We start from the raw sequence: 27,653 nt of genomic DNA on the forward strand, positions 1-27,653 counted from the left end.
CCATTCCAAGCTGGAGAGTGGGCCTCTGGTGAGGACTGGATGTGAAACTGAGTAACCCAGCTTCCTGATGACACAGAAAAGTATAGCTTTTAGATAATGTTTTCCCTCAAGGAGATTATAGTTCAAATATCTGGACACAATAAAGAAAGTTTTTACTTAACCAGCCTTGGAAGAAAAGAAGAAATAGTTCAACAATTTCATCTAAAGAATAACACAAGATGCAAAACCTGTAGAGGCTTCCTTTCCCATTACTAACTACTTCAGACTAGAGACATCTGTTCGTTTTCTACATATAGAATGAAACAAAGCAAGTTTAAAAATTCTTTATTTGAATCTTAGAGAAAGAAAAGGTATTGCATTATAAAGAGTTGTTTGAAAATATGAAATAGTTCACTGTCATCATTTATGTATTATAAACTGACAACTATTAAAGGAGAGAATGACACCTCCTTCCTTTTCATCCTCAGCACATTATTAAATTAAATTAGCATGGATACATCCCAAGGAAGAAGTCCTGGCGATGTTGCATCCCTAATACTTTCCTCAGGTTCCAGGGGCTGCGTGGGTACAGCATTACTGTTCTCAGTTAAACCATCCTTGCCATCATGATGGGAAAAAGAAACTGGTATCTCTAAGGCTAGTATCACTTCATAGTCTTCATCAAAAGCACTTGTTCCCCAACATCTCCTCCATCCTAGTGACTGGCCCAGAAATTAGGGCTCCATATGAATGAAAATATTTCAGTCAGTAAACATTTGCTGTGAAAGTCAACCTGCTAATCTCTTTCTGGGATTAGCACACCAGGGAATACACCAGGCCTCCGATTTATTTAACTAATGGTCGCCAATCTCTTTGGGGACAAACAACATAATAGTGTGGCGTTCGTTAGACTTGACAAAGGACAAACTATATTCTGAATTCTCAAGCCTAATATAATTAAGTCTTTTAAAGTCCTAAATCCCCAATGCTTAAAGTTAGCTGAGAATTATGTTTACTATGTGACACTGGCTAGCCATAACACGATTCATACATCAAATCAAAGTTTCTAACCATACATTTTTATCATTTTTCCCATAAATCCTATTGCACATGAAAGATAACGCAGATATTAGAATAAATTGTGGAAAGTTCTAGTTCTATCCAAAATAAACTTTAAGATTAGTCATTAAAAATATAAGTCAGGAGAAAATTCTCTTGAATTTTCAGGTAGGAGAAAATTGCATTTCTCTTCTGTGCATAGTTCCTTCTGGACTCTGGTAATACCTTTTTGGGTAGTCCAGTTTCTGTTTCCTTAAATATTGGCCACAGTCCCTGCAGGTAGGGGGAAAACAGAAATTTCCCCTTCCAAATATTGTGAGGGTTAAGAATGAAAAATTCTTATATTTCATTCTCTTTCTTTTTAAGTTTTCTTATTTTATGGTAAAAGTTATAACTGGATTCTTATTAGTAGCAAGGATCTTGATTTATGTAAATTAAAATGACCAGGACAGATGAAACATGGCTTTGGTAAGGGATACGGGGTCCAGAGATGGTAAAGAGTTCTATCAAATCCGGCAATAATCAATCTTATTTGACACAGCTGCCGTACGCAGCTAATATGGATCTGCTGAAGGTGGCTGAGTCGGCCCAAAAGTATGCAGTGGAAAGGTTTCAAGGATGAAAACTTTCCATGAGGTCAGACTCAAAGGGAGCACTGGATCAGACTCTGGTGCTGCAGGTTATGAAAGTGTATGTGGTTACTTTTAATATGTCATTGAAAGTGGAAGTTGCTCCGAAACTTTTCGATGTGTTAGAGAGTCAAATGCAATTACGTCTTTTCCTGTGATACATTTCTTTCAGTTTTCACAACCTGAGTTTAGTAAAATGGCAAGAATCAAAAAGTATTCTAAAAGTTGTGAAGAACTTGAGAGTTCTTCAGTTTTAAACACTCTAAATGCCACAGCGGAAGTGTTTAACAGCATCTTGCTGGGCTGCCTTGGCTGTGGTGATGACTGAGGAATATATGCCCCGGGGGAGTTAGCCAAACCAGATTTAATCAGAGTAGTGTTTCTTTAAACGTGCTAGAAAAATCAGTTTGAGTCCCAACTTCCTCGTATGTTTCTAAGTAATGTTTATTGGGAACATTGAAGAATGACTCATGTAACATCACTGCTCTCAAATACCTCCATGTCTATTAGTTGCTAACAAAAAAAGACAAAGAGGTGCCAGCTTTGTCCTGGGAATTTTAGTCATGTAAAGAAAAAAAAATTAGAAGCCGCTCTGAGTTTTTATAACCATGGAGGACTTATTATTTCTGAAAAAGTAAAGCCCACCCAGTGGTCTAATGTAAAGTTGCTAAACTACAAGCTCTGCAAACAATACTTTTACCTCAAGAGTTATCCTTTCCCATTAACTCCTCACTAGAGCACACTGGCATCCTCCTAACAAAGCTGTGTGCCTGGGCTACTGGTGCATGAGTTAACCCCACAGAGACTCCCCAATGTCTGACTCAGAAGTTAGCGGGAGGAAACATCCACTTAATTTACATTAGGCCTAACAATTTGGGACTTGCAAACAGGCAGAACGACTACTGCTGCTGGTCTCCACGGCCTCTTCCCAACATCATAGTGGTTTTGGTCCAAGAGCACGACAGCATCTAATAGGTGGACTTCCTTCCCCGTGAGTTATCTAGTTTTCTCACAGGCTTGCAAAAATCCCACTTTGAAACTTAATAAATTAATATATATATAACGTATATATACACTCACATATCTCCCATACTTCCCAGCTACAACACCCCCAGAGGCAATGCTGCCAAAAACTGAAGCTCAAATGCTTGCTTAACTATTAATCTGTCACAGCAGCTCTCCACTTCCTAAAGGGCCTGGAGCTGGCAATCAAATACTAAAAATAACAACTACCCTTGTGCCCAGGAATTAATAATAACTCTGCCAGCAACTTAGAAAGCTGAGTTCTTCTTTGCAACTTGTCAGCTGCCATTTGTTTCCTGAAATTCTACCCTGAGGAGGCTCCTATTCCCTCATCCCAAAGAAGATCAAGAACAAGGAGCTGTGGGGTCAGTGAATGACAGAAGGCAAAGGTCCCTGTTGCTCCCAAGCATCAGTCACTTCCCAGGCACTCAGCTCCATGACGGGGTGCCAACCATCCAGACCTCCCAACCATCAGCCACATTCTTACCCATCACGGAGGAAAGGATGCTGGTGAACATGACATAACTGAAGTCTTCAGGAAAAGCTAGGAATAGGACTGAGGAAGAGCGAAGTGCTAAAGACAAGAAGACCTTGTGGAGGTTTCTCCTTGTGTGAATCAGTGCGAAGGAGAGGAGAGATACATCCTATGCACCTACCCTAACACACGACACTTCTAGCAGATTAGAGGCTTGGGAATGACCATGACATCACTGCCTGCTAGCCACAGTTACGGCCTCTTGCTGGGCTAATTCATATTACAGGACAGGAAGGAGCAGGGCTGTAGGCGATCCCACTGGAAGACTGCCCAGTAACCTAAGAGTCTTTAGGATTTGCTGTCTATTCTTTAGTACCCATTAAAAGAACAGTCACCAGGGAGTATAGTTCTTATCTGAAAATCACCCAGGAGCTAGATCAGAGGGGAGTGTTGCACTGATTGAAGAGAGCCTGTGATGTGGAAAAAGAGGAAGGCTAACTCAAACTCCAGGTTAGCAGGTAATAAAGCATAGCCCTCCACCCCCAAGATAAACTGATTTCCTTGGAAAGCAACTGACTAGCTTGAGAGGCACCACTGTCCAGAGTTAGAAATGTTGGTAGTTGTTTACAATTATTTAGAAGGCAGGCCTGATTGGCTCACAGGCAGAAAATGAACTAACTGCATGGAGTCCTTTAGGGGTTGATATGGTTTTTCTTTCCTTTTCTTGTAAAGAGGAAAAGGAAATAATTGATATAGTATGGAATAGAGGGGGAAGAAATCTGATAAGGCAAGTTAATTGTGGTGAAAAGAAGCATTTGCAGACTGAGTTCTATCAAGAGAATTGAAAGGTTTCATAATAGAGAGGGAGAAGGACTCAATTTAGAAACTGAAGGTAGACTGTCAGAGAGGACATCGTTGCCTGACATCCGTATTTGTGAAGCATAATTTGACTCTCCCATGGCAAAGGAAGTAGGCAAAATTCAGTAAAATGCAAGTGAGCACAGCTCTTCGTTGAACAACAAGAGTTCAAACTTGTACTGCCTTTTCACCGGAGGAGCTGAAAATTATTGCCATAATACAGGATGTACTTCCTCAGCCAGAATCTAAACTTGCTTGTCTGTATCATCTTAAGAAAAAAATACCTGTCAATTTTCAAGAGAAAATGTTCTTGCTGCACCTTAGCTGAATTTGGTACCATGAGGATTTCTAAAATGAAAATGAGGGATTTGCCCTGTGGTCCTTGAGGATCTGCACCAGATCAGTCAAGAGAAGACATCAGTCTGCATGCTGGACTCAGCAGCCTAGAATCCTGACAATACACAGTAGCTGTGGCTTTAATCTTAAACTGCAGCAGCATCAAACTTTCAACATTTTAAACATGTATTAATGGAGCTACCTCCTTTTTCAAGGCTCCCCTCTGAGCTTCCTCTTCCCTTCCATTCTCTCCAATGTGTGGTCCACCCTCAGATGCCCAGCACAGTTATTTGTTTACAGATGAACCAAAAAATCCCAAGTAATAGTTAACTTTATCAACTGGGAATATTCCTTTTTACCCAAAGCTCCAAATAGTTTTGACTCTTTGTTGGATGTTTCTTGGCTGTTCTGGTTTTCAAATTTGTTTTCTCAAGCGTAATATCCAAAGTGGGCTTTCAGTAAAAGAATGAGAAAACCAACCAGTGGAAACCATCTGTGTTACTAAGGTCTACAGTTCTAAAGGAAAACCACTTTATCAACAAATGAAGTGGCAGAAGGGGAAGTGGATCTTTTGCTTTTCTTTTTGTATCAGGAATCGAACTCAGGACTTTGCACTTGTGAGGCAGGCGGCGGAACCAGTGAGCTAAATTCATGGCCCAAAGTGGATCTTATTTGAAAGCATAACACAAATACAGAATGACAAGGCATCGGCGGGGTGGGGAGGATCTATACCAGGTAACACTGGAGGAAGCAGGCTCCATTTGCCACTGGAGAAATGTTCTCTCACCCAAGCTCTGGCAGTTTGGAAGAGGAGCAGTTTCTTCCGTCTCTGCTCCCTGACTGGAGTTTGAGGCGGCTCTCTGCCTGCTGCTGTGGAGACGGAAAGTAGCGGTCCTCTTGCCTGCTCTTGGGCCTGGCAGGTCCCATTCTCACCCGCCTAGCTGCAGAGAATCACTGTAACGACTCGGGGATGGTGCTGACAACGTGGGTTGCCTCTGTGGCTGCTGGAGGGGAACCAAAGAAGGTGTTCGTTTGATTCCTCTGCTGATCTCGGAGGTAAGGAGGAACCGAGGAGCTTTTGATGTGCAGGATCCGGGTGTCCATCACCTGGCAGTCAATCTGCATCATCACTTCATAATCCTGCCCATTGATCACGTTTTCTGCAGAGAGGAATATACACAGGAATAAATAAATATTCACTAGCACATACATCTCTCATAAGCTTCAATTCCACAAGGGCATCAGTGTGCTCTAAGGGCGTGAACTGTTGGTACACTTTCAAGGGTGAGGAGGAACTTTATCAGTCACTAGGCAGAGCTGCAGCAGGACTGGGCTCATAAGGAATGGAGTCACTACCATAGTCCATGCCACAGAACATCTGTCCACACGCACTGTGTTTCTTGTGTGTCTGCCATGAAGTGAACTGCCATGATATGAGCACTGGAACAGAAAGGGAATTTAGCGCACAGCAGAGGTAAGAATACTTAAGCCTCCTTTTTCCCTTCAACAATGGGAAGGAACAATGTCCAAAGGACCAGCCAAGTGGATAGTGAAGAGACCTTGGCCTACACTGCTTAGCTCCTATTCTTCAGTAAAATCTCTAATTTCAGTAGGATACTACACTCCTAATGCCTTAGGAGCAGTGATGTGAGAAGTCACAGACATCTGAGAATTATATTCTTACCCAGAGATCACTATTATATCTAGTACAAAGTGACAAGTACTGGTAGATTGCCAATATGAGCTTGACGGAAGTGCTACAGGACTGGCGTCTGTGGGAGGAAACAGGGAAAACACACACAGTCCTGCTTAACACAAGTGAGCTAGCTCACTGTCAAGAGTTTAAAAGATAGAGAAGCATACTATTATACTCCTTTCTTACTTCCCAAGAGGAAGAGAGCTTCCTATTTTAGGGAGAAGGCCAGATTATTCCCTGATTTATAATCCTGGGTGTCATTTTTCAATTTATAGTCAATGAAACTAGGGCACAGAACTGATGAGACAATTATAAACAGATAATATTTTCCAAGCCCAGATGAACAATTACAGCGATACAGTTAGAAGCTATGAGCTTGGAAAAGTGCTGGAGAGTCAGTGTGGCATATGATTTTGTTTTTTCATCCATGAATCTGGAGCTGCATGTGCAGATGGTCCAGTTCTATGTGATCTTTCTGGGATGATGATACAAAGTCAGCCCGTGATTTTTAAAAACTAAACATTTAACTTCTCTATGAGAAAGAGTTGAATTCAAAAGCAAAATGCTACTCTAATATCCTTTCTTTTTACTTTGTCACAGTGCATGTTGGGCATCACAAATCTAGAGGAAGAAAACACAAAGTTTTGTTCTTCAGATTCCATTGCTACCCTTGGAAAAACTAAGCCATAGAGCGTGTCACTCGGGAAGTAAGGACGGACTTTGGGCTGTCATCTAGTCTGGGGTGTCTTAAAGTGGAGTTTAATTTACAGACTTCAGGCAGTCTTGTTTCCATACAATTATATAAAAAAGTTCACTTGTGTGTGCAGTTTTTGGAGACAGAGTCCATCATATTCTGAATGTGATGCCCTGCTCCAAGAGTTAAAAATTACTAGACATATCTAATAATCTATCAATTTTAAGTTCAGTGAATAGATGATGCCGTCTACTTTAAATCTAATGAAAAACATCATTTCTCCACTTCTATTGCTTGGGTATCTGTTCCAATGTTTAAATAGTCTCCATTTATAATAAATCTCCCACTACAAGTCTTAAAAATCTTTTTATTACAGTTGAAGCTAATTTATTTCTTTCCCCGCCTGGCCAGAGATGAAGAACAGCTGGCTGCTGCTGTTGCATGTTAACTAGCCCTAGTTGTCTTTAAGCCTACTATGGAAGCATAATTCCATTTTCACAAGTGCTGTCACTGCAGTGGTTATCAAATCATTTGCTGATCCTTAAAAAATTAAATTTGAATGCCTGTAAATTAGTCAATGTTTCTCATCAAAGTATTTTCCAAACTGTAGGGGATGGAAGAAAAGACATTCTGCTAATGTCATTTGGAGTCATTTCATTCAGAACATGTGACCAAGTTCAGATTTCAAGGCACCACACCAGTCATTTCCTTTTGGAACTATAGTCCCTCCTGTGTGTGCATGTATATGTGTGTATGTGCCTACATTGCAGATGACCGAATAATGAAAAACACATGTAACAGAGACATGCAATTCACATTACTAATTTTTACTGCTTTCCTGGATTAACTCAGAATCCAGATGATGGATGAAGATCAAGACTAGGTTCTCTAGTACAGCCCAAACCACCTGCAGAAGTCATTAGAGCCCATGTGCCTCTATGGTTGAAACTGATAACTGAAATTCTTTAATAGCTTAAATACCAAGGAGATAGAAAATTTGGAAACATAAGCTCAAAGTCTATGAGGGACAGCTAAAGCTGCAATTTGGTTCTGAAATATAGGAATTCTGGCCATGGTTGAAATGGCACTGTCATCTTAAACCCAACCAGACCTCAGGGTAAGTTTGGTCTAGGTGGCTTTGAAATAGGTTCTGTTCTTCACTCCCTTCTTCTGTAGGTAAAAAATTCCATGTCAAGGAAACGATCAGTATTACTTGGGCAACCAGTACGTGAACCTCTGAAGCTGAGTTCAGGAATCCCCTTCTCAGTGCTTTAAAGTTTGGAGTGATGAATCTTTAGGAATTCCAAAATACACATCGCCTCTACAGGACAGTTAAAGGGACTAGAGCAACACTATTTGGTTCACTGTTTGCACTTCAAAATGAGTTCTCTGGGGGCTTTGTACTAAGCACTTTGAACAGATAGTGAGGCACTCTCACCATTACTGACAAGATCTGCACTATTTCAATTAAAGGACAGACTGGGAAACAACTCGTGATAACTCTCGCCCTTTGAAAGTCCCCTCGCTTCAGCTATGGGGCCTGTGTGTACACACTGTGCACCCAGGAGCAGCAGAGAGACTCCAAAACTCCTCTTTACCAGTGGCACATGAGGCCCTTCATCTTTTAAGACTTTAAGTTCTGTTAATAGGCGAACACTTTGAAAAGGACAACATCTTCAACTGTTCCCTACAATATGCCCCTCGGTATGAATTAAAAAAAAAAAATACCAGAGCGAATTCTAATTAGGGATTAAGAACGGAAGACTGGAGGCTTAGATGGGGAGGGGAGAAAGGGCCTCTGAAGGGGAACACAGACAAGGATGACAGGGGCTACGGAGGCACCGCACATCTGAAGGACCAGGTCTTCACTGTCCGTCACAAGGCTCTAGGCAAGAGAAATCAGCAAAGTTGTGGGTTTTCTGACAAGAGGGAACATGGTAAATATTAGATTAGGGAGATGAGAGATAAAATATGTGAAAAGACTGCCAAACCATATTTTGCAAATATACATTTAATTTTTAAAAATGATGGCAGAATAAACTAAGAAACAAAAGGAATGGTCCTGGAATGAGTGTCAAAGATTTACTTCCTCTTCTCCCAGCATGTGGCCGCCGCACAAGTGGAGGACAGCTTGCGTCCTCGGCTTTCTGAAGTGACAGAATGAGGAAAAACTCTGATCTAAGTTGGGACAAAAGTGTCCACTAGGCATACTTTAAGCTCAAAACGAATCAGGCAAATAAAAAGAGAGATGAATGGCTTCAAACAGAGCACTAAAATGTGATTCTGAATGCTCAGAATGGTTGGAAAGCCCCCCACCCAAGCGTCTGGACATTGGAGGTGGAAAAACTCTAGGCAACATGGAATTCTCCGCAGCCTGTAAACACACAATAACTGAATTAAGCATGGCTGCCAGGAGGCTGGGAGCTGGGAGATGACTAACACAGAAACCAGAACCTTGACCATAAACAGAGTGAAATACCCAACTATTTTACATGAAGTTTAGTTTTAAAAAGTGACAAGACTTCACCAGTGCTTTGCAAAGAAGCATAAATAACTGAACAGGTTTCTGTTCTGAATCAGACAACATCCTATTGTGGTCTGCTCTGTGCCAGCCCAGCTGGTGACAGGAGGTACTGTTGGTCTCTGTACCTGAATCTAATTCAGGTGCGGGGTAGGCCTGCGAGGGGGCTTGAGTATCTACCAACCCATGGGCTGCAAGAGACATTTTCAGCTAAAGCACACAGAAAAGAGCGGTGGAAATGCAATGAACAAAGAAGTGGCAAAATGCCACATTTCTACTGTGGCCGATCTTATCTCTAACTTTCATCACAAGGCCCGGTGTTGATCCTGCCAGCATGCCAGTCATTGCTGGTACAATATTTTTTCCACTATTAGGAAAAAAAATTCATTTTCTTCCAAAATTCCCTACCCAGTCCAATTCTATTAATCTCTTAGGGCCCATTTTGAATTTCACTTCTAAGAAATCTCCCATGAAAATTCTAGGATTGAAATTTCCCTTTGTAACTGATATTTAATGCTCTGTTTTATTGAATAGAGTTAAAATAGTTATAGAAATGAGTTTTGGCTTCCTTAGCAAAATTGGGGGTGGAGTAAAATTGAAAGGGTGATGGTAGTGAAACTAGAACCTCACTCATCAGCGGGGAAGAACACAGAGTGAATAATAACTGTCACACTGCAGATGGAAACACGGACAGTGCTGCCAACTTCAAGAATACAGAGACATAAGAACACATGCAGGAGCAAAGCACTCCTAGCAACCACACATGCCCTTGTCTGGAAGACACTGGAACCAATTTAACAGGACAGATTTAGGATGGGAAATAGTCAAAAGCAGAGAGAGAATGAGGGAGGGACATCACACATTCATCTATGACACACACCAGAACTGGCTAAATACCATAAGGATGCTAGGACCACTGAACCATAGGATTCAGAAGACAAGGAGAGCTTATTCTGCTGAGTCTGTAATGATGTCAGAAAATGTGTGTTGGCCTGGAACAGAGTATATAAAAACAACAGACCCTCCAGGGACGCCTTCAGGGGCCACGATGACTGAGGGGTGTTGCTAGAAACTAGTAGGCAGGAGCCAGGTATGCTGGGCATTTGGGAATGTACAACCTTGCTGTATATTTGAGCACAGTTTAAAATCTCTGACTGTTACTATATTAGTCCAGAGCCTCACTGTTTTACATTCCAATATAAAGCACTCGTATGTAGATTTAAAATATACTAAATTTCCAGGAATGAAATTACTCAAAAATAATTTACTTAATAAACATTAATGGTTCTGTGAGCTAAGCACTACTCATCTAATTCTTGTATCCACCTAATTCTGGTATTATTATTATTATTACTTCCATTTTATAGACGAGGAAACTGAAGCATACATCATATGGTTAACCACTCAGCTGGCAGATGGCAAAGTAGAAGTGTGACTTTGGAAACCACTCTTTTTTTTTGGGGGGGGGACCAGGGACCAGGAGATCAAATTTGTGCTTTTGAGGCAGGTGGCAGCACCACTGAGCTAAATCCCCAGCCCCTTTGGAAACCATTCTTATAACCATTTCACAACGCTGGGAATGTTTTTTTCTGAACTCAACCAAGAATTGTTCATTTCAGAAAATCACATCACCTATGGCAGAGGTGGCAAACTTATAGCATACACGTTATTGTGTTTTTCTTTTAAGACGAAAGACGTTAATGTGTGAGTTGTTTTTTCTAAACTAAATCCTCACTGTTCAGATTTAATTGCAGTGTCAACATTTTGTGATAAATAAATAGGCTTTGGATTTGGGGGGTTTCAGTTTGGCACTAGGTCTCGGAAAGGTTTCCCATTACTGCCCTATGGCAAATACAGTCTTACTACAGGATTCACTGTCAAGATATCCTTGGATCTTGTAGCTGCTGTCCTCAAAGTGATAACGTATGAGTGCCAACACCAACTTGTTCATTACACCTTCTGATGCAACAGAAGTGTGCCAGTATGCATTATTACAATGTTTGAACTTTAAAAATTCATTAATTCAGCACACATTTTTCTATCTTCTACCATGAGGATACAGTTGTGAACAAAACAAACAAAATTCCTATCCTCCTTGAGTCCAATTCTTAAAATAAGAGAGTGGATGGAGGCAGAAAAAACAAAACAAAACAAAACAGAATGAGTAAGTAGAGCATATACAATACTGAGTAGGCGCTGTGGAGAAAATAAAGTACAGAGAGGTCCAGGAGCGAGCAGTGGGGGGGAAGTGGCTGCAGTGTCAGACGCAGGCCCAGGGGAGGCTACTCGAGAAGGTGACCTTGGAGCAAAGACCTAAGGAGGCCAAGGGGTACACCATGCCACTGACAGAGGGCTGGACATGTGGGCCTGCAATTCCAAGGGACATTTTAGTGGAGAGATCTACCAAGCAATAGGAAACAGGGGTGAGAGCTGACACTCAGAAGGAAAAAACAGGGGTAGAGCCTGTAGATTTGGGAGTTATCTACAACGAAGAGATGTGGAGCCCCAGGAATACCTGCTTTTAGGAAGCATGGGCACATATGGGAAAGAGGTTTGTGATTCCCTCAGATCACCAAAAGAATGCGTGTGTGCGTGTGTGTGTGTGTGAGTTGCTGGGGATCAAACCCAAGGCACTGCACATGCTATCAATGAGCTACACCCCCAGCCCTGAGAGAACACTTTTAACTGAGACACCGAACTCAGCTTGCAAATCCATCCATTCATTCGTTTGTTCATTCATTCACACATGCCCTGAGCAGCTATGTGAGCACTGACACGTGCCAGGCACTGTCAGAGACTCCCAGAAGGACTTAGATCCCATCTTCTGTGTCTGAATCAGAGCACTGTCTAAAGGGAAATGTGTACTGTATGATACATCCACAAACCTGTCAATCTACATTTACTGAGCACCTTCAGTAACTATGATAAAGTATAAAAGAAAACGAAGTTTCTTCCTTCCCCCATCTTACTGAAGTCCTGGGAAGGCAGCATAATTACATTGGTAGCTTGACTGGTAAAATATCAATGCAATGCATTTCCACAGAGAGGCCTCACTTACTGCTGAGTTTCAGTTACTTTCTTTTTCCAAATCATATCGTATCAGCTCCTTTCCTTCCCAACACCTACTGCAATGTGTACTTAAATACTGGAATGTTTATGTATTTAAATAGGTGTCTCCTCACTAGACCATTTCCTCCATAATGTCAGGCAGTGGGTCTCTTTTGTCTGTCACCACACACTCATAACCAGCTGGTACCTGGCACCCCGAAGACCGTGACAAATAGAACATAATCTGCCATGCTAAGAAGGCAGTCTGGCCTCACTCTTGCTGGTCATGTCATCAAGAAATTCTTTGCTTTCTGAAGGTTCTACCTTTCTTGGCCCCAATTTGAAGAAGTGCCATTCCATATAGTTCCAAAAATGGATGTAGCAGCAAAGGATTTCTAATATCTTCAAATAGTACTTATTCATTTATACATACATACATATATCCATACGTACATACATGCTGGGAATAAAACTCAAGACTTGCACTTGCCAGGCAGGGCGGCACCAATGAGCTAAATTCCCTGCCCTTCAAATATAATTTTAGATTATGTCTTATCTCTGAAATACAGTTTATCTTAAAAATGGTCTTGTACAGGTGACCGGATGAATGCATCCCTTGGTTAATGTAGAGCCCTATGCTGCAGAAGTTTAGAATACATATGGTCACGTCCTTACTTCCTGTCAAGTTCAGCTCCCCTCCAGCTTTTTTTGATAGTCATCTAGGATTGTTTCAGGAATGCTGGCTCTTTCCACAGCTGTTCAGAAGTGTTATATTTGCTTATCTCTAAACCTAACAAAGCTGCCCACGGCAGGAAATTTCACCCGTACAACACAGAAAAGAGTACCATTTCACTGACCTCAAATAGCTCCCAAAACATGATTAGAAAGAATATAAGTAACAAAATTATTACTCATTCAAATTGTTTCCGAACTATCCAGTTGATACCTGATTACATAATTACAATTAGTTCCTAAAAAACACAAGACAAATGAGCTTCAGGTAGCAACAAAGGACCCAGGAGAGGATTCTGTTGTGGCAGAAATTCATTTGGAACACTGGGTGAACTGCACCTGGGACCTGAGGCACTGTCCTGAAACACAGTTCAGAGTAGCCTGAGGTCATGGGCCAATGGATAATAACTTTCTTATCTCGAATGAATCACTGGTCCAAAAATGGAAGATGGGCTAGAGATGTAGCTCAGTGTGATGGTTCTTGGTTCAGTCCCCAGTACTGGAAAAACAAAAAATTAAAAATACCCCAATACACTGAATTTTCTTATAATACATCTACAGGCAGAAAGCAGTTTGTACAGCACTGAAATAACCATTCTGCATTTTTTAACAGAGGGTGTGCCTTTCCCCTTGCACACCTGCTCAGGTATAAAGGCTGTTGGAGGGCACAGGCACAAGTTTGGGAGCCCTGTAGATACACAGACTCTTGAAGGTCAATCCCAGGAAACACTCTTAGGAGGAATCACACATAGCTCCCCAAGGGCAGGCATTTCTATCTGTTCCCTGCTGAATTCTTCCTGTTTGGCACACACAAGGCATTCAAAGTCATTTTTGGAATAAATGGATGAAAGAGGCCTTGGTTGTATAGAAATGGCCCCACAGCATGATGAATTGAGAGGGTGTGAGTTGAAGCACGCTAGGAGACACTCAAGAACTGAGCTAAGTATGAATCACAGCAAGGCAGATGCTTCAGGAGGGACATATGCTTAAAGATCCAGTCTCTTTCTTCTTTGCAGTATTGGGGACTGAATCCAGGGCCTTCACACTGAGCTACATCCCAGCCCGCCCTCCCTATCTATCTGTGTGTCTGTCTATCTATATATCATCTATCAAATATTTTGAGATAGAGACAGACTAAGTTGTCCAGATTGGGCTTGAGCTTGCGATCCTCCTGCCTCAGCCTTGCAGATTGCTCAGATTAGACATGTGCCACCAAGCCTGGCTCAGATTCAGTTTTTAACTAGAGTACCTTCTCTCTCTCAAAAAAGGGAGCAGGGTTAGGAGCAAGGTAGAGACCAGTACCACAGGCAGTGTCTGGAACATTGCTGTTCTGGATCGTGTTTTCTCCACTGTTGTGTCAACAGTTCTAGTCTGAGTTACACCTGGATGCCTTTCAATGTTCAGAAAGGCCTTTGAGTACATTCATATGTTTACTTCCCTCACTTCCTTAGACCTCAGAGTCTTGTGGGTTTACATAAGTGAAACTAAGGAAATAAGTCCTCATAAAGGTGTCCGGCTTTATAAATAGCTTTACTGCTCTACATTCCAGCTCTGCCACATGCAGCCCTGCTGTGCAGGCCAAGTCTCACTCACAACAGGTGAGGCCAAACCTGTGCCCAGGATCTCAGACAACTAATTCAGTCTCATCCCTGGCTGAAATCTAATCAGGTTTTGGGTCATTTAAGATTTTACTTTTTACAGATTAAAAAAAATTAAATTTAAAATTAACATTTGGAATAAAGACTCTGGTAGGGCCAGGGATTTAGCTCAGTGGTTCTGCTGCCTTCCTCACAAGCGCAAGGACCCAAGTTCGACCACTGTTACAAAAAAAAAAAAAAAAAAAATCTCTGGTAATAAGTAAGGCTTAAAAATTATAAAAGTTAAAAGACTAATATCATCTTAGAAAAGAAATAAATGATAACTGTCTTAGATATTCCTATAACTGAAGTTCACTTTGGCATTTTCAGAAGTAAGCAGAAAATACTTACTTTGGAAAAGACTAAAGAAAGGATTTTCCTTTTTACTTATTGGAAACCAACCGTCTAACAAAGAACAAAGGAAAATAACTCCATATTATTCAGATAAGTAGTGGGGGAGGAAACGTGATTGAATAGCAACTGGGTACTGCTGTGTTGTGATTTGATATCCTGATCCAAAAATGAAAAAAAGAAAAAAAATGACCTACTAACTTTCTCTCAGATTCTCAAAAGAAGTCGCTGATGGACTATGGAATATTGTAAATTTCCATAACACAAAATAATTTGTACTATAGTGTTCTATACATGGAATAACTTCTATTTTCTGAATTCTGACACGTACTACAAAAACTTACAAATAGCACTCATGACTCAGAGCAAATGCTGCTTTCTCAAATTATCATGTTTTTTTGAATTATTATAAATCAATTTCTCTTGGTATGTGATGCCATTATTTTCTAAGCCATGAAAAGTAATTTCTCTTTTTAGCAGGCAACAAAAACTCTCTAACTTTTTTTTTGTTTGCTTGTTTGTTTTGTTTTGTTTTTTGGTACTGGGGATGGAACTCAGGTCCTTTTGCTTGCAAGGCAAGTGCTGGAACCACTGAGCTAAATCCTCAGCTCTCCTTAACTTTTAATCAAGCTCCTCTGGGTCCTCTGTACAACTGGTCCCAACCTTTGGCTTCTCTCTCTGTCTCTGTAGAACCCAGTTTGAGCAAGAATCCTGCCAAGTTTAGTGGAAAATCCTCTATCCAATTTGGAGTCTTCACAACCCGAACCTGTCTTCAGCAAGAATTCTAGCAAGAATTCCCCTTGCTTCTGATATTTCTTCTTAGCAATTTTCCATCTCCTGGCCTCACCCTTGTTCCTTGACTATAAATCTCCACCTGCCATAGTTGGAGTCTTGGCTGAATTCCCCATAGTTGGCTTTCATTTCCCCGCCGCAAGATCCCTTTGTAGTGTCTTCTGTACCTGTTGCCATGGGCCCCCCTAGAATAAAGTCTTCCTAATCTACTTTGGCAAGGGTTATAGTTTTTTCTTTAACAGGGAAAGAAATAGTTACTCTCAGTCCTATCTCTATCTTAGAAAATTGAAGCAGTCATGTTTATAAAATTAAATCCTGGTAAATCTGCAGGCAAGAAGCCAAAGGACATTTTAGAAAATTAAAAAGCAAATTAATGATAAAAATGCTCTCATCAATAAATGTCATACTCATACCTGACTTGCTGTAAGAACAGAAAGTGAAGGATAATGACTAGGGATAAAGTCCAGTGGAGAGTTTTCTTGCACTTATTTGTTTTGCCAATTAACAAAATCAAAGAGTTTGTTTTTTGTTTTTTGTTTTAGGATAACATCCAACACACTGAAAACTAAAGATACTGAGTGAAAAAAAACGGGCATAATTGTGTAAATATCACCTTTCAGCATTCCATTTAGCTGTGAAGATGACTACTATAAACTAAAAGCTAGGCCTGCTCCATCCCCCAAGGCCCTTTGGAATGTATGAGACAAGAGGTCTGAGAACAGCTTGGAGACCAAATTCCCAGAGATTCTTGGTTGTAACTATGGGACTTAACCCATAAAGAGATTTTTTATCAAGGATGTCATTTGATATTTTGAACTCCAGAAAGTTTCTCATGCTCTCTCATGGAACAATTCTTAATAGGTGTCACTAACACAGCAAAAATATCATCTTTCTAGAGGCTTCACAGATGTCTCATGGAATGTTAACATAGGGTTAAAGTGAATGAGAATCCTACCCTAGGTTTCTCCTAAAATTCACTCCATCTTGCTCATGACCGTAGGTTGAAGTGAAGCCAGACACCCTGAAGCATCTCATGGAAATCCTTAGGTGGGAGGCATAGGAAACGTGCCCCTAAAAGTAGTGGCTAGGGCTCAATGCCCCAGGGTGAAATCAGGGCAGGTATTGGTTTCAGCTGATATGTCCAACTGAATTCTAGGTAATCTATAGTCATTCAGACTAGCATGTATTCTGCTCCAAATGTTTACATAAGTTTCTATCTTTATAAAGTTTATGATCAAATTGTTAGGCAAAATAAAGAAGAAAAACCAATAATGCACAAGTTGGGACATGAAAAATTGTAAAAAATGTATATATAACAATATGTCTATATTTGATAGAAATTAACAAGGAGGAAACTATTTGTAGCTCTGTTGCAAAGGGTAAAATTATCTCCCAGTGAAAAGCCACTAAAGAGTAAATAAATAGGGCTGGAGATTTAGCTCAGTGGTGCCACTGCCTGCCTGGCAAGTACAAGGACCGAGTTCGAACCCCAGTACCACCAAAAAAAAAAAAAAAAAGAGTAAATAAAGTAAGGATGAGATGACATTTTGGAAGCTACAAGACTTATTTGTGAGTCTAAACACATTATCTGGTATGGTGACAAGCGTGATAATTGTAATAAATGAGGGAAACTTTTGTCCAAACAAAGAAATTCACAGAGCTGCTTTCAACCCATGTACAGATTAAAAAAAAAAAAAGCTCAGGTCATGGATATGTGGAAAGACTAATTTCTTCTGGAGGAAATGGAAAAGAGAAGGATGAATTGAAGATGGTAGTGTTTTATTTTTAAGCAAGTTTTGGCTCAAATTATTGATTAAATCCCAACTTTGGTAATTAACTTGCTGTTCTCTTCGTGGCTTGTTGTAAGTCACTATGGAGCAGTACAGCGAATGAGAATTATACTTTACTCAAGTACATTTAATAGCTAATGTTCATTGAGTAGCACAATTTAAGTAGCACATTTAATAGCTACTGTTCATGACAGGGCTTGGGAAGCTGTCACCTGCTTAGAAGCTGTCACCTGCATGTGTGTGTGTGTGTGCGTGTGTGTGTGTATCACCTCTAAATGATTCTATTTTACTGTCTATTGAAGGAATTTTTGCCAAAGTAATGAACCAGGCTGAGATAAAATGCCAAATATTGCATTTAGCTTTACTTGTTGAAACTTGCATGTTCTTAATTCAGAGTGACGAAGAGTACAGGGCTGTATTGTAGACATATCTCCTTTCCTGACCCAGAAGTCACTGTTACTGACTTAGTTTCTTGGCCTTGAGTAGCCTTGCCTGCTGGCTTGTCTGGCCCTTGGATAACTGGCAGGAAGCAGTGGGTGGAGTTTCCCTGCAGCAGACGCTGCATGAGCTCAGAGGACAGTGAGATCATTGGCATATTTGCTAATCCTGTGGGGTGATGCAGTGAGATGAAAAGACTGCATTTTGCACAAATATAAGGGGAAGAATCAAACATACAGCAATCTCCGATAAAAGAGAAGTTAAGGAACACTCAGAACAAACTGTGTACCTTATAAGTACAAAACTGAACAAATTATAAAGAAAACTGGGCATTTCACTCATTTTTATGACAGATTCAAGAAATTCAGTTACAGCTGTCTGGAACTTTAAAACGCCCCTCACTTTATTTTTCACTTTCGTTTTTTTACTGTCAATTAAATTGATGAACCTTACTGGGGTTAAAACTAACAAAGTTCACCCTGAAACATTTTGCAGTGTGAAATTATTTCATTCAAGGAATGCTTCTCATTTTAGATGTTTAGGAATCTGAGACTCAGAAATAACAAGGTTTACTTTATTTATTTATTTATTTATTTATTTTTAGGTTTACTTTAAATTCTGTAATTTATTCTCATTATCCTTGCTGCTTGGAGACAGCCCAAAGGAAGGGCTGGTCTACATCTACTATGATATAGTAACTCATGAAACAGTTGTTTAAAAATTACAAATTATATAAAAATACAGTATCCACAATTATCTGGGTATGTATGTATGTATGTATGTATGTATGTATTTTTATTTTTTTGGTACTGGTGATTGAACTTGGGACCTTGTGCTTGTGAGGCAGGCAGCAGCACCCCTGAGCTAAATTCCTGGCCCTGACTGGGTTTTATTTATAACAGAACTTAAAACCTTTTCTGAATTTTGGCCTAGTGAGGTTCCAAACTGCAGAAGCATGCGATGTGGACCAGAGACAGGGTCAGGTTTAGCTCTGATACTTCTAGGCTATACCATTGTGAGGAAACTCACTTAGCCTCTTTGACCTTCCATTTTCTAGCCCGTTTTCATTCACCAAATAGTTATTCAACTACTACTCTGTACCAAGCTTGTTCTAGGTGTTGAGAAGGGAACAAAACAGACAAGCCCACTGTCAACAGCATTTATATTTCTAGTGAGAGGGCAAGGAAACAAGAAAAGTAAATAAATACATAGCATGTTTAAAAGTGAAGAGAACTAAGGATAGACTGAAAGCATGGAGAGTGGATGTACAATATTAGGGATAGACTAGAATTTTAGAAAGTGCTCTGGGAAGATCTGACCAACACGATGATTTTTTCTTCTCTGTAAAATGTAACTGTTTGGTCAAGATTTGACAGAACTGAGTGAGCTAATCATGCAGATATCTGGGGCAAGGGCATTATAGGCAGAGGAAAAAGCCAGAATCAAAGACCTGAGGCAAGAATGTGCACTGAGTATCTGAGAAACAATAAGGGGATCATCGTGGTGGAGGCAGAGAGAATGCAGGAAAGAAGAGGAGATAAGGTCAGAAAGAGGAGCAGGGAACCAAGCCCCACAGGTCACACAGTTGAAACCCTCATGAGATGGGAAGCATGGAGGGTCTGATCATAAGCACGATGAGCTGACTATATTTGAATAAGATCACCCTGACTAGTGGCTTATTTCAAAGTGTATGATAACCACTCACATTTCCAAAGTTCCCGAGGATAAATGTGACGATGTTTACAGAGGGCTCTCAGGATGCCAAGAGGTATGAAATAGGAGTGACTGCTACTGTGTGGAGTTGGTGTGGTGCAGGGTACTAGAGATGTCAGGCTTGGGAATCAAAGGCAGTCATGGGTGAGAAGGTCAGCTCTTATGACTGCCAGCTAGCAAGCTTCTGTCACTTCATCTGTGACATCAGGAGACAGATACCCAGCCTTTAGGGTGGCTGCAACTATGTCAAATACTTATGGAAGCATGCAACACACATTTTTCTTTGCCTTTCTCTCTCTGTCTCTGTCTTTCTGAGTGCATGTTGCTTATACAGACTAGTAGGTTTCATTCTGGGCACATCTGTCCATGAATACTTTGATGTCCCAACATACTTCGATCATTACCCCCTCGTTACTCCTTGCCCCATTCCCTCCTCTCAGTCCCTTCCTCCTCCCCAACAGCTTCCCCTTTATTTTCATGTTAACCTCGCTTGTTTTTCTAGTTTCCTCATGGAAGAAAACATGTAATATTTGACTTTCTGAGCCTGGCTTTTTTTTAACACTGAGCTACATCTCATCCTTATCATCATCATCATCATCACTTTGAGACAGGGTCTCACCAAATTGCTCAGACTGGGCTCGAACTTGCAATTCTCCTACCTTAGCCTCCTAGAGTGCTGAGATTACAGGCATGTGCCCCCATGCTCAGCTGAGTTTACTTATTTTACTTAACATGATGGTCTCTAGTTCTATCCATTTTCCTACAAATTACATAATTTCAGTTTTCTTTGTGGCAAAATAATATTCCATTGTGTACATATACTACATTTTTTTTTTGCAGCAGCAGCAGTAGCAAAATTTATTTGAAAAAGTAAGTGAAGAATGAGGGAGAAACTGGCTCTGCAGAACGAGCATGGGGTGAGTAAAGGAGGAACAAGCAAAACAAAATAAAAGTACACCCTAAAGGATGCAGGGCAGGCTATCATGAGGAAAGGTATGATAGCCTGTAGCACATTTTCTTTGTCCATCCATGTCTTAAAGGGCACCTGGTTGTTTCTACAGTTTAACAATTGTAAACATGGGTATGTACATATCTCTATTGTACACTGATTTCAATTCTTTCAGGAATAAACCAAGGAGCGGTATAGCTGGATCAAACGGTAGCTCTATTTTAGTTTTTTGAGGGTATTACTATGCTGACTTCTATAATAGCTGTATTAATTTACATTCCCCCCAACAATGTAGGCAAATTCCTTCCTACCCCCACAATCTTTGCCAGCATTTGTTGTTTATTACATTCTTAATGATAGCCATTCAGACTGGTGTGAGACAGAATCTCAATGTGGTTTTGACTTGTATTTCCATACTGGCTGAAGACAACATATAGCTTTCAATACAGGAAGAACAGACAGGAAGCAATCTATTCTGTACCACAGAAAAAGGCCCTGGGAATCAGCAATCCTGGGAGCTATCCTAACCTTCTACTGCTTCATGACCTCGTGGAGGAGAAATTAATTGCATTATCCATAGTTAAATCATTTTCTCCATCTCTCCTGTAGATGGAAGTTTCAGTGACTGCTGTTTTCCTGTGACGGTATAAGAGCTGAGGAGTTAATGCTTATAACATCATTGTGTGAAAAGAAATACTGTACTTCAAAGTGTTTCTAATGTTAATATAAGTGTGACTAAGAATTATGTCAAGCTGACAGCTAAAAAAAAAAAAAAATCCAGAGAAGCCAGGCGTCGTGGCACATACCCGTGATCCCAGAACTTGGGAGGCTGAGGCAGGAGGATCACTGCAAATTCAAGGCCAGCCTGGGCTACATAGAGTTCCAGGCCAGCCCGAGCTAATAGTGAGACCCTGTCTCAAAAAACAAACAGGGCTGGGGATTTAGCTCAGCGGTTCGGTGGCCTGCCCTTGCAAGCGCAAGGACCCGAGTTCGATCCCCGGTACCAAAAAAAAACCACCACAACAAAAAAACAAACAAACAAATCCAGAGAAAAGTGCTACAATGGAAAAAACATGAGATTTACCTGTTTATCCTGAAAAGAGTATCCAAAGCCTTTTGAATGCTATGACTTAGTATAAGAAAGAGAAGGTGGAGGAGAGTTAGAGATGACAGGCTTACAGCAGCAGATCACTATCAGGCAGTGGAAACAGTTCCAGAGAAGAATACGTGGCAAGGATTAAAATTATAGGTCCCTATTTAATGTTAAAAAAGCACCAGAAAATTTGGCAAGTTTCCTATCTTTTATTTTTCAGACAAGTTATTCCAGTCAGCTTCTTGTAATTTAGAACTTCTCACCAGAATTTCTGACATTTCTTTCGGGGTTTCTTTGATGAAAATCTTGGGGCCCCTCCTGAGTAAAAGCAACTAGAACTACCACGTAATTTATATGGGTTACTGTTAGTCTCCACAGAAGCCAAGCAAAAGGCTAAAAACCAGATTAGTTTATGACTTAAAAAATTCAGGCCATAAACTTCTTGAGAGAACATATCTTTTTTTGAATTTTAAAAAAGCAAGACCTAAGCAGAGAAGGCAAGTGTAAGTACACCTAACTTATTCCATAGATCAATAGTGAGTTTTTACTTTCACACTATTCGCCCATTAGGTGAAAATGCCCCCAAACACACAAAGTCACCTTAGATTGCAGCTGGGTATCACAAGCCCCAAACAACTGTAAAGGGCTGGCACAGCCTATGCTTTTGCACGATAGGCATTATGTAATCTTAACAGAACTATGAATATGCTCAATTTAACCTTTATTTTTAAAAGAGGCTAAAACACCCAATTTAATATATAACACAGCAGATTCAATTAATAGAGCTACCATAAACAAGTGTTTTTCTCAGACATATAAGGAGGCATGCATGGCTAATGTTCTCCCAATGGGAATTTGTTCCTATGATCAATATGATTCAATTACATAAATATTTACTTAGCAGCTCTTATGTGTCAGGCAATGCTCCGGGTGCTGAAAAAATAGAGATGAGTTAAGACCTGGCCCCTGACCAAGGCATTTGTCATCTAGTAAAAATGGCAGCTATGTAAACCCATATAACAGGGCAGAACTGTGGTGGGTAGGCATGTGGTGCGAGGAACAAAGAGGAGAGTGCCCTAGCCACGGGGTGGAGAGGTGACAAGGAAGGGTTGCTGAAGGAGGTGACACAGCCAGGTCTGAGGTGGGGGAAATTCTAGAGAAGGCCAAGCATTAGGAATTACGTCAAGTCATGAGGCAACAGACAGGGCAAGGTGCTGTTGAAGAACAAAGTGTTTGGTGGAAAGTGAGAAAATGAGGCTACAGAGATGAGGAGCAGTTCACAAAGAGCTTAGGACGCATTCCGATGGCAGGGCGGCCATTGGAGGGTTTTAAGGAAGTGAGATTGGAAATGCATTTTGTCGAGATAGATTACTCTGGCGGTAATATGGAAGGCAGATCTGATGGGCAATGGAGACAACAATAAATAGATGGCTGAATCTAAAATTTTATATATCTTGATTTATTTCCTCAGGAGCTGAGATCTATTAGTTTTGTCTTGTATCTACCAAAGGTATAGAAAAACATTCTTATATGCCTAGGATTCTAAAACATATCGGCTCGATGACTGATTCATTAGGTTTGGTTTGTCTCTGATAGACAGGGACCATCTCAGAAAGTATAATATGGCTCTTGGGCCCCATCCTCACTTTTCTGCTCACAAAGTGGTACAATGTACTGCAGCATCTCCTTGACTAGGACTTTTAGGAACAGGCTATTCACAACAGATCTGCAGAAGTAAGGCATTACTGAAGCATTTCCTATATTTCCTGCATTGCTTCCAATTTCTATGTTGCCTCTATTTAAATTAACTTTGGTTATGCTAGTAAAGAAGAGACAGACTGTGATTTTTGTCTGCTCAGAAATTAGCACAATCAAACCATAAAATGGTAATAAAATACTTTTATGAGGAAGACACAGTAGTTCAGAGTCTTGAGGGATGGAAAAGGTTATTGAAAGAGGAAGCAAACTGGCACAACACTTTTATTTGCTCTTTAGGACAGCGCTGTGATGAGCTCAGGAAATGGAGGTGGCTCACCCGAGTTGACTCAGCTTGCAACAAGATTTCATGGGAAAAAGGAGGGCCTGCTTGGATGGGGCTTTGGTTCACACATTCACGTGACATGTATGTGGCTTAAACCACTGTGTCCTTATTAAAATTTTCTTCACAGAGCAGCATATGTTATCCTCACAATAACTGAAAATTAATTAGCCACCAGCACTCCCTCACTTGCCTGATCAACTATTGCTCTCTAGTTTGTTTCACACTGGTTTTAGTGAGTGTGTTTTGCATGAGCAATCCTGCTATTCCTGGAATGAATTAAAAAGGAAACTTTGCTTCTCTCCTTGTGATGATAAGTGACATCATAGTCTTACAGGTTTTACCCAGATAACTGTGGACCTTCCAGGAGAGTCTTCAATAAAAATGGGCCCGAATCAAGTTTTACTAATTTCCCCTATTAAAACCATATTCAGGGACAGGGATTTAAACTCAGTGGTGCCACTGCCTGCCTCGCAAGTGCAAGGACCCGAATTTGATCCCTGGTACCAAACAACAACAACAACAACAACAACAACAAACCCCCCCAAAACCAACCAACCAAACAAAAAACCAAGATTCACTAATTTACTATTCTCTGACACTTATTTTAATGATAGTATCAACTTAATTAAACTTGAGACTGACCAAGAGGAGTGGAAGATTCTTTACCAGGCTGACTTACCCACAATAATATCTCCATGGTCTCTGAAATGTTCTCAGGGGAGATGGGGGAAGAAAACATGTATGAAGAAAATCTCATACACACTCTGGAAAACAAAAGCCAAAATGGCTGCCTCCCCAAAAGTTCTAAAAGAGCTCTATGCTTTGGATGGGCTATGGAGATGAGTATGGAGTGGCCACAAATCACACCTGCTAGCACCGAGTGCTGGCATGAACTCTGAGAAATCCACAAGACTTCTCTAACTCAAAGACAGAGGTGGAAAGAGTGGTTTAAAAATCTCGCTGAAAATACAAAGGAAACTAAACTGCCAGTTCAAGGAAGACTGACCCTGTACTTTCTTTATAATAGGTAAATAGAAAGGTGAATCCCAGATGTTTTCCATTTAAACTAACAGAGAGATACTTCCCTGGGCCAAGTAGAAATAATCACAGAGTAACCAAAACTTTCACTGTCCCTTCATCAAAACGAAATTTGGGTTTTATTCATGGCAGAGTACTTCCTCTGAACAAGTCTACAAAGGAAAGGCACACAATGGACAAAACTCTATGCAAATAGCTGTATAAGGTCCTTTTAAAATGAAATTGAGTTGGGTGTGGTGATACATGCCTATAATCCCAGAATTTGGAGGACTGAGGCAGGAAGATCACAGTGAGTTCAAATCCAGTCTGGGCAATATAGTGAGTTCAAGGCCAGCCTGAACTACAGAGCAAAATCTTGTCTCAAAAAAAAAAAAAAAAAAAAAAAAAAAGGAAAGGCACACAATGGACAAAACTCTATGCAAATAGCTGTATAAGGTCCTTTTAAAATGAAATTGAGTTGGGTGTGGTGATACATGCCTATAATCCCAGAATTTGGAGGACTGAGGCAGGAAGATCACAGTGAGTTCAAATCCAGTCTGGGCAATATAGTGAGTTCAAGGCCAGCCTGAACTACAGAGCAAAATCTTGTCTCAAAAAAAAAAAAAAAAAGTAACATGGTTTGGCAGATTATCTGCCATCTTCTGCTAGTGTTTGGTGCTCTGCCTAAGGGTACACCATCCTTACTTTTCTTCTTCCGTTAGATCATTATCAATTCACATGTGATTGAATGTGAAAGTTCCTCATGGTGAGCTTTTGCTCATCCCTGCTCGCCCACATCTAATCTAACCTCTGGTAGAGTCTGAATCTGGAATGTCCCCTGAAGGCCCTGTGGTGAAAGCTTGGTCCCAGCCTGTGGTGCTAGTGGGAGGTAGTGGAACCTCTAGGAGGTGAGCCAAGTGGAGGCAAGTTAGGACTTTGGGGGTGTGCCCTGGAGGCAGCCCCTCTTTCACTTTGCTTCTTGGCTGGCAGAATGGAAACCTTCTCCATGTGCTCCCCTCAATAATGTGCTGCTTTGCCACAGGTCAAGCAACCATGGATTTAAACCAAGAGCCAAAATAAACTTTTTCTCCTTTTAAACTGATTATTTCAGGTATTTTGTCATAGCAATAGGAAGCTAACACATTCTGTGTCATATACTACAAATTAATCTTTCTCAAACATCATGTTTCTTATGCCCCATTACTTTATTAGAATAAAAATGACAGATAACAAGTACTGTCAAGGATGGGGAGAAAGTAAAACCCTCATATACACCTACTGGGATGTAAAGTGATAGAATTGTTATGGAAAAACTGTTTGGCAGTTACTCAAAAGTTAAACATGCAATTACCATGAGACAAAGAAATACAGTATTATTTAGTCAAAAAATGAAATACTGATATATCCTATAACATGAATGAACTCTGAAAATTGCTAAGTGAATGAAGCCAAACACAAAGGGCCATGTATTGCACGATTCCACTGATGGGGAATACACAGAAAAGGTAAATCCATGGAAACAGAAAGTAGATCAGGAGGAGGGGAGGATATAAGTGGAATATGAATGGGGAGTGACTATAATGGAAGTGGGTTTCTTTTAGGGGTGATAAAATTTTAAAACTTACTGCAGAGATGGTGTACAGCTCTGTGAACTTACTAAAAAACATTGTGCTGTATATTTTAAATGAGTGAAATATTTGTGTGAATATCTCAATAAGGATGCTATGCATTGCAAGATTTGAATATAAATTATTTAGTCTGAAAAAGACACCAATTCAATAATATAAAAGCAGATAATCTTAAGGGGTGTTAGCCAGTTTTTAAAATTTCTTCTAAGTTTAAGTCATGGTAATTAAATGTATTATGTTAATTTAGCTATAGGAAATATTTTAGTAGTAGAGTTTATTAGTAAAGAGCTATAGTACAGAGAGGACTTTGTGCTTGCTAGGCAGGCATGGCACCACTGAGCTACACCCCTGGCCCTGGAATACTTTTAATAACAAAGTCTTCTGGGTTATTGCAGAAATACAGTCTCTTTTATGTTAGGTCTAGAATTCTGTATTAAGGATGAGTTTATTAAAATAAATATGGTATAATTTAAATTTTTATGGCTTAAGTACAGTCATTCTTGGAAGGCAAAGGAATAAATACTCTTGCCTTCAAGTACATCATCACTTTATTTTATTTTAATATTATGACTATTATTTTGGCAGTATTGAGGATTGAACCCAGGGAACACTAGGGCTGAACTCTGGCAGCATGGAGCTACATCCCCAGCCCTTTTTATTTTATTTGAATAATAATAATAATAATTATTATTATTATTATTTTAGTACCAGGATCAAACTCAGATCCTTGCACTTGTGAAGCTGGAGGCGGAACCACTGAGCTAAATCCCTGGCCCCCTTCTTTTATTTTGATATAAGGTCTTGCTAAATTGCCCAGGCTGGCCTTGAACCTGTAATTTTCCTGCCTCAGCTTCCCAAGCAGCTAGGATTACAGGCATCCACCATCACTCCTCACCCTTCATTTTATTTTAAATGTATAATTTGCTGCAATTTTACATCACTGAATCAACTAATCAAAGCAAGAAAATAGTTGACCAGTGGATTAAAAACTGTCTCAAACTAGCTAAATGGACGCATATTGAGGTGATACTGTTAAGTGAAATAAATAGGAGGCATATGTGTAAATACAGAATAGTTTCTCTAGTGTGAAACTGAAAGTGTAAATAAGGACTAAAAGGTATAATATATAGGAAGAAAATGTTCAAAGGGTAAGG

At 40.2% G+C, this 27,653-nt stretch overlaps 1 protein-coding gene across 3 annotated transcripts in view; it reads right to left on the reverse strand.

The window, feature by feature from the left end:
• Positions 1 to 336: 336 nt before the first annotated feature.
• Positions 337 to 27,653, reverse strand: part of Atf6 (activating transcription factor 6) — a 204,911-nt gene continuing 177,594 nt past the window's right edge. For all 3 annotated transcript variants that reach the window (XM_010617026.3, XM_010617021.3, XM_010617014.3), the window contains exon 16: positions 337 to 5,519. In XM_010617026.3, the coding sequence (XP_010615328.1) occupies positions 5,311 to 5,519 (209 nt within the window). In that variant the 3' untranslated portion in view covers positions 337 to 5,310. The remainder of the gene's footprint in view (positions 5,520 to 27,653) is intronic.

This window comes from Fukomys damarensis, unplaced genomic scaffold (genome assembly GCF_012274545.1).
Source record: "Fukomys damarensis isolate Sample0158 unplaced genomic scaffold, DMR_v1.0_HiC HiC_scaffold_19, whole genome shotgun sequence".
NCBI classification, from domain to species: Eukaryota; Metazoa; Chordata; class Mammalia; order Rodentia; family Bathyergidae; genus Fukomys; species Fukomys damarensis.